The 13370-nt window shown below is 46.3% G+C and overlaps 1 protein-coding gene across 1 annotated transcript; it reads right to left on the bottom strand.

Moving 5' to 3' along the window:
• Nucleotides 1–1648: 1648 nt before the first annotated feature.
• ptges (prostaglandin E synthase) lies at nt 1649–6330 on the bottom strand. The gene is made up of 3 exons (XM_030342058.1): nt 6070–6330; nt 5861–5943; nt 1649–4982 (listed from the first exon to the last, which is right to left on the bottom strand). The coding sequence occupies exons 1-3, from the start codon at nt 6313–6315 to the stop codon at nt 4733–4735; spliced, it is 579 nt and encodes a 192-aa protein (XP_030197918.1). The 5' UTR covers nt 6316–6330; the 3' UTR covers nt 1649–4732.
• Nucleotides 6331–13370: the final 7040 nt, after the last annotated feature.

The following is a 13370-nucleotide window of genomic DNA, read 5'->3' as shown; positions in this document are numbered from 1 at the left end:
TCGGGTTGTTCCGGGCCCCGGCCACGTTTCAGCGGCTGATGGACCGGGTGTTACGGCCCCACGCCGCGTATGCTGCTGCCTACATTGATGGGGGGGGGGGGGGGAAGCTCCAGCCACAGGTTGCGAAGACCGCAGCGGTTGCCGCCTCCCCTCGGCCCAGGAACAAGAAAGAGGTGAGGCGGTTCTTGGGGCTGGCAGGGTACTACCGGCGGTTCGTACCACACTTCTCCGACCTGGCCAGTCCCTTGACCAACCTCACCCGTAAGAGGGCCCCATGTACAGTCCAGTGGTCGGAGCCATGCCAGGTGTCGTTTGAGGCTATTAAAACAGCCCCCTGTGGAAAGTCGGTCCTGTGTGCTCCTAGCTTTGATCTCCCTTTCTCCCCGCAGACGGACGCGTCGGATAGGGGGTTGGGCGCGGTCTTGCCATCTGGTGGGCGGTCGGCGCCCTTCGCTACTACCTGCTGGGGCGCGCGTTCAACCTCTACTCCGACCACGCCCCCCTCCAGTGGCTCCACCGCATGAAGGCAACAATGCGAGGATCACCCGGTGGTACCTCGCGTTGCAACCCTTTAATTTCCGGGTCGTGCACAGGCCTTGGGCGCAGATGGCCGTGGCGGACTTCCTCTCCCGCTCTGGGTGGGGGGAGTGAGTTGGCGGCCGGATGTGACCCCGGCCTGTGTCGGGCGGTGGGGGTGTGTGGGGGGACGTGCGACGTCTGGCCTGCAGGGGGAGTATGGGCAGGTTGGGAGCGCACCGGATTGGCTGTGGGGGGTTGGACCCGAGTGCAGCAGGTGTCAGCACTCAGGCCAATCAGGGAGTGTTGGTACTTATGTGCCTGCTTTGTGTTGTAGTAGGGAAGGAATCCAAGAAGGAGCGGGAGCAGAGAGACGGGGGCGATCGCCGCCAGAGATCGCCTGGAACGCACCCTCTGACCGCTTTGAGCGGAGTTATGATTTACGTTTAAGGACTTGTGTTTTGTTGGACTTCTGAGTGATCGAAATAAAATTACTTTCTATTGGAAAAGCAAACCTGGTGTCTGTGAACCCGTTACAAAAATATAATGAATCGTTTCGTCATTATTAAAGGTTGTGATTTGTTGGTCTGCTTCCTGTGTAATCTCGTTCATCTGGTCATCTCACTGCACTTGGAGTTGGAGCCAACCACTCCAAATTGTGTTTGTGGGAAAGTGCGGCGTATACTCTACCATTCAGGGGGGGCTGGCTAATCCACCTTTATTTAACGGTGTTGGAACCACCGACACTGGGTCTGGGGTTATTAAACGACCTGAAAAATAACTCGCATTTGAACATAATTTCCTGCTCTCCTCCTTAATGCAGGCCTCTCCTTAACGAGGGCCTCTCCTTAATGCAGGCCTCTCCTTAATGCAGGCCTCTCCTTAATGCAGGCCTCTCCTTAATGCAGGCCTCTCCTTAACGAGGGCCTCTCCTTTTTCATTTACTTACAAAGTGGAACTTGGCAGTAATCATTTTAATTCGAAGGAAAGGATCAAATTACTTTCAATGGGAACTGCATGTTCGTGCCAGCTAGCCTAAAAGTGTCAACACCTGCAGTAGGTCACAGCTAAATGTACCATGGAGCCTGAGATACTGCTCTGACTCAGAACAAGACATGAACATTACAACATATTGAATATACATTTTACATTTATTTTGAATAGTTTAATCTTAAAGACTGTAGTTGGGTTCTAATCACTTCTTACCCCCATTATCTGTCCCCTGTTTAGGAGTAAAAAGGAGTAGGCTTACACACCACCAAAGGAACAGAGAGAGAAACCAGTGGGTCCCTTTTGCTCTAGACATGCCCTAAGGACATGGGCATGCCATTACACAGACGTGTATGAGCACATGTGTACACACAAGGCATGCCCAAACTGCTTCAAAACCAGTTATAGTAAATTCCCACCAATTGCAATTTGGATGTGGTGTCTTTTACCAACAGTAAAGGATTCATAAACAAATGGAACTCATAATTCTATCACGGTTCTTCACTGTTGGCCCACTTTAACAATTGCACTCTTAATTCTCATGTCTAGTCACATCATTGGTAGAAATAATTCAAAGAAATCGTGGAATGAAGGTTTAAACACGGCAAAGAAAACAGTTAGGTGTTAAAATTGCTGGAATGACGCTCTCTGGCTCTGAGTTTGTGGACTTCAGAAATATGGAGCCTTTTCTGCTATGTCTTTAGAAGGTAAGACAGATTTGTTTTGCTTTTACATAACTTGGGCCTCCAAACAAACATTTCTGTGAGTTTTTTTCTGAACCAGTATTAAGAAATATCCTGTTGAAGAATTTGGGAAAGATAGGATTGTTTGGTATGGTTGGATGCCTGGACATTCTCACAATGAAGACTCACGCACAGGTTCACTAACAAACACACAGAATCACAGAAATAATGTTAGTATAACCACTGGGTTTTGTGAAAGTATATGTTATCAAAACAAAAGGAGAAAAGGATTTTGAAACAAAAAAAACAAATCAAATATCCACTCTCTTTCTGCTGCCTCCTCCCTGTTCCTCCATCACCGTGTTGATTACACACACCTGTGATGAACAGCCAAGACGAATTCTCCAAACCAATCAGGGAAGAGATGCCAGGGAAGATTGGTTAGAAATGACCCAGGACTATAATCTAAATATCCTCAAAACAAGACAGGTGCAGTTAACTTGAAACAGATATTCTCAAAGCACATTTCAATCACTAAAAGCTGAATGATGGACCAGCCATTTCGAACAGATTGCGCTCAAATAATAGCTCTTACATCTGACCTACAGCACCTCTAACAGATTCTTGCTTCAGATTCTAACGTGATAATATGACTGGGAAGACTGCCCTGGTCTGCAGAGGATATGAGCAATACTGACTCAGTCCTGGACTGCTTAGTGGACCAGTGAAGCCAGGTCTTACATAATAGGCCCAGGAATGCTGGACCCTCTGTGAGCCCACCAATCATCTCTCACACACACGCACACACAGAAACACAGACTCATGCACACACACATATAAACACACTCACACACACACATGGAAACAAAGGCCCATGCACACAGAAACACACTCAAACAAATCCACACACTCACTTATGCAAACACGCACAGATAATCCGACCTGTGCATGCAGGAAAGCACGTAGGCTCAATCACACAAACACGCACTCATGCATTCATGCGCACACACACCATACGTGATCACAATGGGGCATCTCTGCCCCCAAAACCCACTGTCAACTGAACTGTAAAGAGAAAGCTCAGTTCAATTTCCTAAAATGTTATTATTATTTAAAATGTAAAACTAATTAAATGAATATGATCATTGTAAATCAAAACAAGGTCCTATGCAAAATGGTGCAACGTGTAGGATTTGGCCAACTGTCGGATAAGTCCACAAAATAGGGGCTGCGTCTTTGTCAAGTTGGGATTTCAAGGAAATGCACAGTGCCTCCAAATATCTTTGGTCCCTCCTCCTCCCCACTTTTCCTCTGCCCCCTGTAACGCATCACTTGACTGAATAAAGAGTACAGCTTACTGTTAACAGTCATCTGTTCTCCTTCAAGTGATTCGCTAATTTAGAGCCAGAATTATTTTTTTCAGGGTACTTTTGACATGATTGACCAGATGTCAGATAAGCCCTTCCTTCATCCTCTCATGTTGGCCTGAGGGCCGACTGGACGCTGCAGTGAGTCCCCTCTTGAGGTACACGTGATATCCCCAGACAGTACGGGCGCCACTGGTTACCTTCAGTAAATATCTCTGCAGCAAAATACATAGCGGTCTTTGACATCATGTCAAAACTGTACATTCTTTACATTCTGTGGAAAATTGTAGTTAATCTTTGAATGTTTTTAACAAATAATATGACAGGTTGCACCTTTACACTTTGTATGTTATTATGTCCAATATTAACAATGTCATTTCTAGAGACAGTTTGTTCAATTTACAGAGTTAAAGTTACAGAGCGAGGCAGTGCTACAAAAATAAAACGGCAGTTTCATACTTTCTTTAAAATAAGTTATCTGAGAAATTCTAAAATAATAATGTTGTGCTACCCATGCAGTGGAAAGATGAATGAACCCATAAACCTCATCAACCTCTGGGCTGCTTTGTTCAACAAACGTGATTGTAAGCGAGCGGCTACAGTTAGCAAGGTTGGCTTGGGGCCGGATGGTTTAAGGACACTAGCAGACTGTCCACTCGTATGCATCTGGCCTCTAGTGAATGTAAATCAGACGTCAAAGACAGCATGGCCCCATCAGGACGTCTGCTGCGTGGAGGCCAAGGGAACACAGTGGATTCTGGTGCTCTAGCAGTGTCTGTGTGTGCGTGCGCATTCTCTTTCCCTAACTCTGTGAGGTCATTTAATTGATGAAGAGAAGCTTCACGATAAAACTCAACCTTCATTTGCATTACAAAAACATATCAAATAAAATAAATGTACAGTACATGATTTGTCTTCACTTAACAACATATCCCTCGGGCAGTATCACATCTTGAATATTACGTTAACAAAATGACCAAAACACAATACTGAGCAGTGAGCACTTCATAGGATCGACCGTTGGTGTGAGCACACACACCACATATTGCAGTCTGACTGTTAATCCTGGTCTTGTAGTGTATTCTCTCTCCTTGTATCTCGGGTGCCCCTGTCCTCGCTGAAGAGGGTGACCAGTGGGTCAGCGTCCAGCGGCCCTCACGAGGGGAGCGGAGTGCGTCAGGCGTACGGGACCACGGCCACCAGCACCTGCAGTGCCATGGACACGCAAGGCACCTGGCCCAGGACGTACGCCACAGAGCGGGTGGGAGGGGTCAACGCCAACAGGTAGGCCGCACTGTGCAGCACACGGCACAGCAGGAAGACCAGGAAGTGGAGTCGCGCCACAGGAAGTGACGGACCGGTCAGGGAGTAGACAGCACCCAGGAAGAGGAAGGGGAGGATGTTTTCCAGGTCGTTGAGGTGAGCTCTAGAAGGAAAGTGGTTGGAAAGAAGTTAATTAGACACTTCATTCATTCTTCTCGTGTCACTGAACACCGCTGTGTTAGATACAGAAATAAACGTTCATGACATCCACGTTTTCTTTGGACCAAGCCTCATTTACTGTCAAACACCTCAACACAAACATCTGGTTTCATTCACAGTGGCGTCACCATGGGAGACTAATCTCATACCCGGATCGTTTCCAACAGTGAAGTAAGGTTGAAAGTATGAATGTGCGTGAGCATCAGTGAGGCTTTTTATTTCACAACCCTGTAGTATTTGACGTTTGGATTTCTCTGTGATTCATTGGATTGACATAATTGACTCTCTACTTCTGTACTCCCCAGAACCATTTCCTAAACAGTACTAACCCCTGATTTTGTGGGTTAACCCCTCACATCTGCTCAGCTATGATTGATCAGACAGCAGTTGAACAAAGGACCAATAGGTGTGACACCAGATATCAAGTCCATCCATTTAACAAAGTTAGAATCAAACCAATGTTGCGAGATCTAAAGTGTTGGAAATGTAATAACATAATAAAAATGCAATCTCCAATCGACAGACATACTGTACAAATCACTGTATGCCATATAAGAATACTGGTATTAAACATTGGACAAAGTAAAAGTAGTAGTCCAAATTTATATCAACTAATTATATTAGAACTTAATCAAGACTTAAAAAGAACCCTTCGGCAGAACTGTCAAACTTTATAGGGTTGCACTGTAATATTTTTAGGTACAACGATCTGTTCCCATCCATTCCAGAGGGTACTTGGGTAAGCCAATGGTCTGTCTCACTGTAGGTGACAGTAGGCTATAGCAGTCATTCTACTGGTCTGACAACAGACTCAAACCACACCTTCTGCAGCGCTCCACGTCTGGGTCCTCTCTGAAGAACTCAAGACCACCATGTCTCACCGCGTCTTCTGGGTTCGCAAAAGCCTGGAATCCAAAAAAGTAGCTATTAATCTCCCATAAATACAGTAATCTCTGCTACATAGGGTTGGTTTTCGTTAGTTATTTGTATTTTTTGGATTTGTAAAGCGGTTGCAGAGGAACCCTGCTCACCTTTTTCCGGAGCCGGAGCTGTCCTGTCAGGATCGCTAAAAAGTACATCTTTAAAATGAGAAGCACAGCGTAGAACACGAAACAGGAGAACACGTCACTCCTCAGCATGGTGGTGATGTGTGTGAAGTCCGACCGTTCGTGGAGAATGAGAAAAGTTTCCGCAGTTCGAGAGTGAGCGTGAGAGTGAGAGTGAGCTGAGGACCTCCGGGCTTTAAAGGCTAGTGACGCACAAGGGGCCTCCCCCATTATGAGACATACTTTTGAATTTGTTGGTGACCCCTGCCTGGAATTACGCTTTCACTTGAATCTTTTATATCACGTTTATTTTTATTAATTTGTTAAATTGTTATGCTTTATGATAGAGTGAGATAGACAGGAAAGTATTGGAGAGAGAGGGGAGGACATGCATCAAAGGACTACAAGCAGGACTCTAACCCGGGTCGCTGCGATCAGGACTAAAACATGGCCCTTAGACCATGTTTATTGCCAAATGCTGTTGAACTGTAGGCTAATACAAATTTGTATATATATATATATATATATATATATAAAATTATATATAAACCGGATCTACATACTGCCTTCGTATAAATGATATATACTCATGTAGAGATAGTAACCAACGTTAAAATATAAATGTGTTCTGTATTATTTTGTCAACGTGAAAAAATATATTATACACACACCATTTAGATGACTGCTGGATAGATTGATGGAGACAGACAGAGAGACAGACAGACCGAAACAATAAACACAATTAATAATTAAATATAAAATAATGAGCATTATTTTTATTTGCATTGCATCACACATCTTTAGCACTTAAAGGGGACCTATCATACCACCAGGTGTGAGTGTGATTAGCCATTACAAGCCGTTTTCACTGGCTAATCACACTCACACCTGGTGGTATGATATGCCCCCTTTAATGAATTTAATTCTTCAAACCAGTCTTTGGGCGTGGGGATGGGGAAACCTCGTAATGACACCTTAGACGGAACAAGCACTTCTGGAGCCTAATCCATGTTATTAAATAGGTTCAAAATGAAACACGCTTTGATTCCTGGCTTAACATCAAAGAACTCTTTCTGCTAGGCGTACAGGCCTGAGGGAAATGTGAGGGCCATTGAACAACAATATGAGACGTTGTAATTGTTGTTCAATGTTAGCTTAGGCAAATTGTGTAACTGTTCCTAGCAATTTCCATGACACATTTATAAGGAAAATTCAGGATGCTACAGAAATAGCTCTATAGCTGAACCCCTCAGGAATTGTATCTTCGTTAAATGACAAATGATCAAGATGTCATCCACCAGAAGCCTGACAGAATCAACTGCCAAAATAAGGGTTTGTGATTGGACACAAAGCAAGACATATTTCCATAACAAGATACATTCTCACTGGTCTGTGCTGCAACAATGTTTACCTTTTGTTCAACCCTTGAAGGGTTTTGTTTTACCTGGACTCTGTTTTCCCATAATTTCGGAGTGCATTGGGAGTATTGCGGACAACCATTTTTTTAATTTGTCCAGTATTTAGCAAATACTTTAAAGGTGACATATTATACCACCAGGTGTGAGTGTGATTAGCAGCTACAAGCCGTTTTGAAAAACGGCCTCTTCTCACATCACAACACAAGTTGGCGTGTCCACCTAGATGTATGACGGATAGATAAGCAAAGTTTGCGACAGTCCACTGGGTAGATTGGTAGACTATCCAGCACACGTCTAGGTGGACAAGCCCACTTGTGATGTCAGAAGAGGCATATTTTCAAAACGGCTTGTAACGGCTAATAACACTCAAACCTGGTGGTATAATATGTCACTGCTCAAGCCGTAACCTGCGAAACAAGCTGCAATGTTCCAATTTCAAGCAACAGCGAGCCATCAATGTACATCCTCTAAATTCTAAAAGTTATTGTTCTTGCCACCGACAGGCTCAGATTGTTTGCTGAGAAATGTAGAGATGGTGTTGCATCATGTTCCCTCTGTTAGCTGAGGACACATTTTCCCTGGCGCCAGACATCTGACCCCCACTTTTAGTTGATAAATATGTTGAGCATTCATCACGTTATTTATCCACCTCGCCTGAATAAAGCATAGGACGAGAACTATAGAACACACTTGAAACTTGCACTATGATCTGATAATACTTCTTCATGTTATTATTAGTGTCTGACAACATTAATGAAAAGATCCCTCATTCTGAAGAGTTGAGCGGGAGGAGGGAAATCTCAACCCTCCTTCACCCCAATTCTTAAGAGAACATGAAGCTACGCTTTCTGTAGTCCAATTCAACAAACTCTGGCCAGTGTCTTGCCAAAAAGTGCTCTTCCACTTCAGAACTGAATCCTACAGCTGCTCCGTACCGTCTGGAGACTTCTACGTGAGCGTGACCTGGTAACACATGATTACAAACATCAGATCAGGCCAAAGGTGAAGACTAAAGTGGTATTTCTCTGTAGGGATCATTTACATAATTCTGTAAATGATCTGTCATTTCTGTCAAACCATCTGAGCGGTGGAAGAAACAAGCAGTGTCAGAGGACGTACATTATGGGGTGCCATAGCCCCGAAGGATCCGTGCAGCCTGATTCATGGACAGCGTCTGCAGCGTTCTCCCTCAACACTGGACCAATCTCACTGATTGTTGTTCACATTCGTATCTTAGACCCAAAGTGATGGAAAAACGACAGAGATCCATAAGTTATCCTTTAATAAAGCCATAATAATCAAGAACATTTTATTTAGGAGTTAACTGCATCTAAAACAAGACAAACCAAAATGTTTTGTGTTTAATGTACACGGCTCATCTTTGTGGTAGTTCTGCCTCCAATTCCCAAGTTGTCGAGAAGAAAAGTACTGAAAAGAAGAACATTAAAGGAGAAGAGGACAAGATAGAATCACCAGAGAGAGAGGAAGAGTAGAGATGAGTGGAGAAAGAGTAACAAGACTAGAGAAGAAAAGAGAATAGAACAATTAAGGAAAGTAGAAAGGAGAAGATTAGAGTGGAAAAAGGAGCAAATATAAAATAATAAAAGAGAAGTGAAGAGAAGAAGATAGACAAGAAGAAAGGGATAAGGAGATGAGGGGGGGGGGAAAGGACACAATAGAAACAACAAGATAAGAGAACACCAGAGAAGAAAGTAGAAGAGCGGAGATCATAAAGCAGAATGTATAGTCACCCTGCTGAGCTGTGGTGCAGTGTGCGTCCCCTCGTGGTCACGGCCTTGGAGCCGCTAGTGAACACCGAGGTGCAGGTCAGTCGTCTGTCCTGTGGCTCCGTCTGTCCGGAGAACGGCCGCAGGTGTCCGAGAAGGAGGACGTGTAGTGGATGCCTCAGCGTCTGTGGGACCAGCTACACGGGCCCTCTGGGGTCCGTCCGGCCCCCAGACACGCTCAGCAGGTCCACAGGATTGGCACACGCGGAGCCGCTCGTGGCAAAGCCACAGCAGTCCACCTGGGGTCAGGGAGGTCCTCCAGTAGGAAGTCCCGTCGGGGTCCACGCCCCTCTGACCGGGGGGGGGGGAGGATCAGACCAGACCGGGCTGTATACTGGATAGAGATGTGAGTCATGCCTCCTGGAAGGGGCCATCCAGAAGGGTAGTGTGGGTGTGTGCTGTGCTGATGTGTGTGATATGTGTGCAAGCCTGTACTTCCTAGACAAATGTGTTTATATAACATCCCATCCTGTCAGAGGTCAGAGGGGGAGAGAGAGTGAGAGAGAGCAAGAGAGGAAGCAAGTGAGAGAGAGAGAGAGTGAGAGAGACAGAGAGAGAAAGAGACAGAGATAGAGAGACAGAGAGAAACACAGAGAGAGAGAGAGAGAGAGAGAGAGCGTTAGAGGAAGGAAGAGAGAGAGAGAGAGAGAGAGAGAGAGAGAGGGAGAGAGTGTGTGAGAGAGAGAGCCAGAGAGAGACCAGAGAGAGAAAAAGAGAGACACACACACACACACACATACACAAACAGGTAAAGTATGGAGTAGCAGCCAGATAAAAAAGAGAGAGTGGAGGACTGTGACACAGTCGCAGACGGAGGACGGAGAGGACTGGCTTGTGGAGATTCCTCCTACAACAAACCCCAGGGCCTACTGCCACACAGCCTCATCTCAACCCCGTCTAAACCCAGAGCAGCACAACGTAGACCGCTGATAGATCACAGTCATGACCAGGCCCCTTGACTCTGGATCTGCCAGACGCAGAACGTAAATATTTACTGAGGGAAAATAACCCCGTGGTGAAAAAGGGTTACCAGACGTAGCAGCATCAGATCAGTGCACTGGACGGACTCGAGGTGATAATCAAATGGATAGTGCCTAGCATCAGGCACAGTAAAAAGGAAGGATCTGCATCCTTAATGTGTGTTAGTCCAACATTGATGTGTGCCTGTAGGCGTTGGTTTTATCAGTGCGGTCATTAGCAGTCGGGCTAGATTCAAAACGCTGTGTCGCTCATACAGCCCTCACTACAGAGGGCCACTGCTCCCGCCACGCGCGTCACCAGCTGCAAAGAGGGCCCCACAATTAGGACCATCATCATAATCATAATGATGAATTGATGACACCATTATATTTGTATTAGGCAATACATTGACATCCAAATTTGCTCAAAACAATACAAATGTTTGATAATGGTGCCCCCAAAACACCGCAAAGAAAAAATATGTATTTTGAAAAACTGTAAAATGCTTAAACCAAGTAAGCTAGGCATGCATATAACATTTAAGGTAGGAAACATGTTGAGCCAAGGGGTTGCTCTTCGGCTTCCGACCACCAGCCCCTCCTAAACACTGATGCCCTTTGTGACGACATGGCCAAGGCCCTCCACAATGAAGTCTTCCGTCGCTTCCTTAACGTGCTCGCCAGTCACCATCTCACCCTCAATAGCTACAGATGTGTGTTCTCTGTCCCCGGCGTTGAGTCGGTTCTGCCTGACAGCTGAGAGTCGTCCTCTACTCCAAACAGACGTGGAGGCGGTACAGCAGCTCCCCTCCAGCCCCGCCCAAATCGCCTCATTTCTGGGAATGACTGCCTACTCCCTGTACGCCACGACCGTGCCCGCTGCACGGGTTGTTAAAGAAGGACGTGTTGACATGGACCAGAGGGCTTGGGAAAATGGGAGAGCACAGGCGGTGGGCCTTCAGTTGCTGGACTGCCTCCCAGTTTGTGAGGCAGTGGATCATCACCACTGGGGATGCCTCCAGTACAACCCTAGGGGCGGTACTGTCTCAGCTCCACCGCGGCTCATCGCCTTCACCTCTGGGGCCCTGAGCTCGGCCCAACAGAAGGACGCCGAGCGGGGGAGGCCCTGGCATGTGTACGGGCATGTGAGCAGTAGCCCATGAATGGACCACCAGACCCACACAGAAGGCTCCCCACATCGACCGGGAAATCGAGACCCTGGTGGAAGACTGTACAGCCCGCCCTGTGTGTGGGAGAACCGGACCTCCTGTGCCACCACCGATACAGCCGCTGTGATGGCCAGCAGATATCTAGGATCTTAAGCTGGTCATTTACAGGGACGGATCAATGGCGTCCCACACAATCACCGCTTCCTTATGGGGGTCTACACCCTTCAGTGTAGGTGGTCAGAGGTGGCTCTGTCTGTCACCACCACCACCACAAACTTCTTTGGTTCACTTTTTGCCTGGTGGGGGACCCCTACAGCAGTGAGGGACCCCTACACCCATCACAAAGACATCAGTCCGCATATCATCTCTGGGGAGCCTTTTTTTGTGAGGGGCATCGAGCACATCCGCACGGCCTAATATCTCCCTGAGACAAACAAGGGCGTGGAGAGACTCACCGGTCTCTATTGAGCAGCCCTCCACTACAGACGGCTTGACCAGGACATCTTTCCCAGTCCTGGATTGGGTGCCCCGGCTGCTCGGGCTCAGTCCCGGCCGGGTTGTCTCAGGGACTGTTACTGACTTTTAGTTAGCACAAAGCTTGCCTAATGGCTATGCACGTGTCTAGCAGCCTACCTATGTTTATGCCCTTTGAAGGGGGGGAGGGGGGGAAATCTTGTGCGAGTCATTATTATATTCAGACCTTGTTGCAATGTTATCTGTTGACAGCTACATCACTGTTAATGTTTTGGGAGACACCTAGTAAAGTTGATACCTGATACAACCTCTGTGTAGAGTCGCTCTATTTACACCTCAGCAGTATGTATGATAATAATCCATATGATTGTTCAGACCATGCCCTGACAACCCGCTGTATGGCTCCCGTATTACTTAATTAATTAATTACGGTTGGACGTTGGCCGCGATGAACACTTAAACGATTTTCGTGGGTCAGAAAAGGTTGGGAACCACTGACCCAGAACCTACACTGTGGCAGCCACCTTGAAACCCTAGCAACCATCTAAAAACACATAAACCCTCGGGGACCACCTAGCAACCTAGCATCTAGCAACACCTGAGCCACCACCCAGAACAACATAGCAACTATCTAGATGTGACGCCTTGGCTTTGCTGTGCCGTGGAGCGTTACGCCTCTCCCTCCCTCTGACTGTATGGTGCTCTTGAGCACTAGGCGCATTGTTGCTGTTTGGTCATGTCTCTTGTCCAATGCACTTCGACCTGCAGGAGGAGCTGGAGAGTTCCGGTGCTAATGAGGGGCGTGGCTCCGTGTTTATGGCTGCCGGAATAAAGACTTTGTCCAGTGGACTTACTCAGCCTCTCTGACCTGCTCTGGCCTGACGCTATTGAAGGCTGGCTGCAGCAGATCCCAATGACTGTTCTTTATGCATTACACTTACACTTTGCTAACGTGCATGACACTTAACTTTACCTTTGCTTGCTTCCAACTTACTGACTTATGTAATTATGTGTAAATAAATTAGGATTATTATTTAAAACGTTACCCGACGGTCGGTGTCTGCCTCCCTATGTCCTTACCTTTGAGCCAAGGTGTCTGTGACATTAGAACACTAAAGCAATTAACCAGAACACAATTGCAACCAGCAAAAACACAATAGAAAACCACATAGAAACCACCAAGAACATCCCAGCAATCTCATAGAACACCCTAGCAACCAGCTAGAACACCTTAGCAACCACATTAAACACCATAAAAACACCTAGAAAAGCTTAACAACCATCAAGCTCACAGCAGAAACCATACAGAACATTGTAGCCACCAAACACCATATCATCGACTTAGAACACCCTAGCAACCCTCAGGAACACCTTAGCAACCATCAGGAGCACTAACAATTGTGCAGAGCACCCACGATGCAAGATATATCACCATAGCAGCCACAATAAAACAGCAGTACTTTCCGTTACTATCTTGTT

Source organism: Gadus morhua, chromosome 19 (genome assembly GCF_902167405.1).
Source record: "Gadus morhua chromosome 19, gadMor3.0, whole genome shotgun sequence".
Lineage (NCBI taxonomy): Eukaryota > Metazoa > Chordata > Actinopteri > Gadiformes > Gadidae > Gadus > Gadus morhua.
The sequence above is the reverse complement of the archived record's forward strand: the minus strand, read 5'-3'. Positions and strand labels throughout refer to the sequence as shown.